The sequence below is a fragment of the Palaemon carinicauda genome, chromosome 23, assembly GCF_036898095.1.
Source record: "Palaemon carinicauda isolate YSFRI2023 chromosome 23, ASM3689809v2, whole genome shotgun sequence".
NCBI classification, from domain to species: Eukaryota; Metazoa; Arthropoda; class Malacostraca; order Decapoda; family Palaemonidae; genus Palaemon; species Palaemon carinicauda.
Genome location: NC_090747.1, coordinates 73508122 through 73510715, shown reverse-complemented (window position 1 = coordinate 73510715; position 2594 = coordinate 73508122). Strand labels below are relative to the sequence as shown.

At 39.2% G+C, this 2594-nt stretch overlaps 1 protein-coding gene across 1 annotated transcript; it reads left to right on the top strand.

Moving 5' to 3' along the window:
• The first annotated feature begins 658 nt into the window (after window positions 1-658).
• On the top strand, window positions 659-1105 carry LOC137617656 (putative CENPB DNA-binding domain-containing protein 1). Its single transcript, XM_068347660.1, has one exon. The coding sequence runs from the start codon at window positions 659-661 to the stop codon at window positions 1103-1105; it is 447 nt and encodes a 148-aa protein (XP_068203761.1).
• The last annotated feature ends 1489 nt before the right edge of the window (window positions 1106-2594 follow it).

The window sequence follows — 2594 nt, the reverse complement described above, 5'->3', positions numbered from 1 at the left end:
TTGTCCTTGTGTAATTGGGAGAAATATTTAGCGTTTTATCTAATCCCTCTTTGAACACTTTTTAATTCCTGTTGAAAGCATTAATTAAAACATATATATATATATATATATATATATATATATATATATACATATATATATATATATATGTATGTATGTATGTATGTATGTATGTATGTATATATATATATATATATATATATATATATATATATATATGTATGTATATATATATATATATATATATATATATATATATATATATGTGTGTGTGTATATATATATATGTATATATATATATATATATATATATATATATATATATATATATATACAGTGGAACCTCTACATACAATTGCCTTTACATATAATTGTTCCAACATCCGACGTAAAATTCGATCGAATTCTCGCCTCAACACCTGACGTCATGTTCCAACATCCAACGTAGACCATACGCGTAGAATTTTCTTGAAGCGTCGGTCGTAGTTTCTTGTTTACGCCGGTAGACTGCAGCATGTGTGAGGGAAGCCAGTGAGCGCCGTGTTGGTCAGTTCTCTGTTCTCGTGCGCATCGTGTGGTTGTACCCTGTTTGGTCCGTTATTAACAGTGCTTATTGTCTTCCTTTTTTCATGTTTCATTTTTTATTTTACGTATAATCATGGGTCCTAAGAAACTTAGTTTCGGTACAGTTATTAGTAGTGGTGAGAAAAGGAAGAAGGTAATGCTTTCATTAGAATTGAAGCAAGAAATTGCAGAAAAACATGAGTGTGGTATGCGTGTTAGTGATCTGGCCAAACAATATGGCCGGAATATGTCTACGATCTCGACGATTATCAAGCAGAATGCAGCCATTAAAGCAGTCAAACCATCGAAGGGGATCACCATTATTTCAAACCATCGCAGCCCCACCCTGGAAGAGATGGAACGCCTTTTGTTAATATGGATAAAGAACAAAGAGATTGTTTGCGATACGATCACTGAAACGATCAGTTGCGAGAAGGCTAGCGCTATCTATTGTGACTTGAAGGCGGCGGGCTCTAGGGATGACGCGGGGGAGAGTTCAACCGATCCTAGGATGGAGGAATTCAAGGTGTCTCGGGGTTGATTCGAGAAATTTAAGAGACGGACCGGGATTCATTCAGTTATTCGGCACGGAGAGGCTTCAAGTTCGGACACCAAGGCTGCTAACAATTTTGTTAAGTTTGAAAAGATCGTGGAGGATGAAGGCTACGTAGAGCAGCAAGTTATCAATTGTGATGAAACCGGTCTATTTTGGAAAAAGATGCTTAGTCAAACATACATCACCGCCGAAGAGAAGAAAATAGCTGGACATAAGCCTATGAAGGATCGGTCGACTCCTGCCCTATGTGTCAGCGCCAGCGGGGACTGCAAAATCAAGCCATTATTGGTTTATCATTCCGAAAACCCTAGGGCATTTAAGGCACATAAAGTTAATAATGACATGCTGCATGTTTTAAGGCTTGGGTTACTTGGCACTTCTTTGTTGAATGGGTAACCCAAGTTTTCGGCTCTGCTGTCAAGAATACCTTCAGGAGAGGAATTTGCCTTTAAAGGGCTTGCTTCGCTTGGATAATGCTCCCGCTCACCCTCCAGGACTTGAAGATGATATCATCGACCAGTTCAAGTTTATCAGTGCTGTATCTTCCACCGAACACCACCCCTATCCTCCAGCCCATGGACCAGCAAGTCATCTATAATTTTAAGAAGCCCTACACCAAGCACTTATTTAAGCAGTGCATTAATGTCACGCAAAGCACCAACTTAACTTTGCGTGAATTTTGGAGGAGCCATTTCAATATCATGCGCTGCTTGAAGATCATAGATCAGGCTTGGGAGGGAGTAACTCGATGGACACTGAATTCATCTTTGAAGAAGCTTTGGCCTGATGCTGTTTCTCCTAGAGATTTTGAAGGTTTTGGCCCCGAACCTGAACCTGTGCTGGCCGTAGAGGAAGACGTAAAAGAGATTGTATCCCTTGGTAAGTCCATGGGTCTGAAGGTCGATGAAGATGACATCACCGAACTCGTCGAGGAGCATCATGAAAAGCTCACCACTAAGGAACTCAAGGGGCTGCATGCCATGCAGAATGATGAGTTCCAAGCGCAGTTGAGTGAGTCGGAGGACATCGACATCAACATGTGTGGTTGACTTCATTGAATAGTATCACACACAGAAAATTCAGGTTTGCCATTTAGTTTCGCAATTTAATGATGTCTGCTTAACCCGTTTCAGAAAGATTCTGAAAAGCCATACCAAGCAACTTTCTCGCGATAGTTTTTTTAAAAATCTACGAAGCGATCTAGTGATCGTGATGAAGAGAAAGAAAGTGAAGAAAAGAAAACTAAGATTGAAGTGAGTGAAAGTGATAAAAATTAAAAATCAAAAAGAAAATGTGAAAAAATATAGAATATAAATATTAAATAAAAATAAATAAGCTAAGTTAGGTTAAAATTCACGTAGTGTAAGTTAGAGTAAGTTACGGTATGTTATCGCAGTCACCATCTCTACCTACGTGCCGACCGTCCGTCTCCTCCTGCGTAGCAAGGCCTACACCTTCGTTGGCCTGTCGCTAA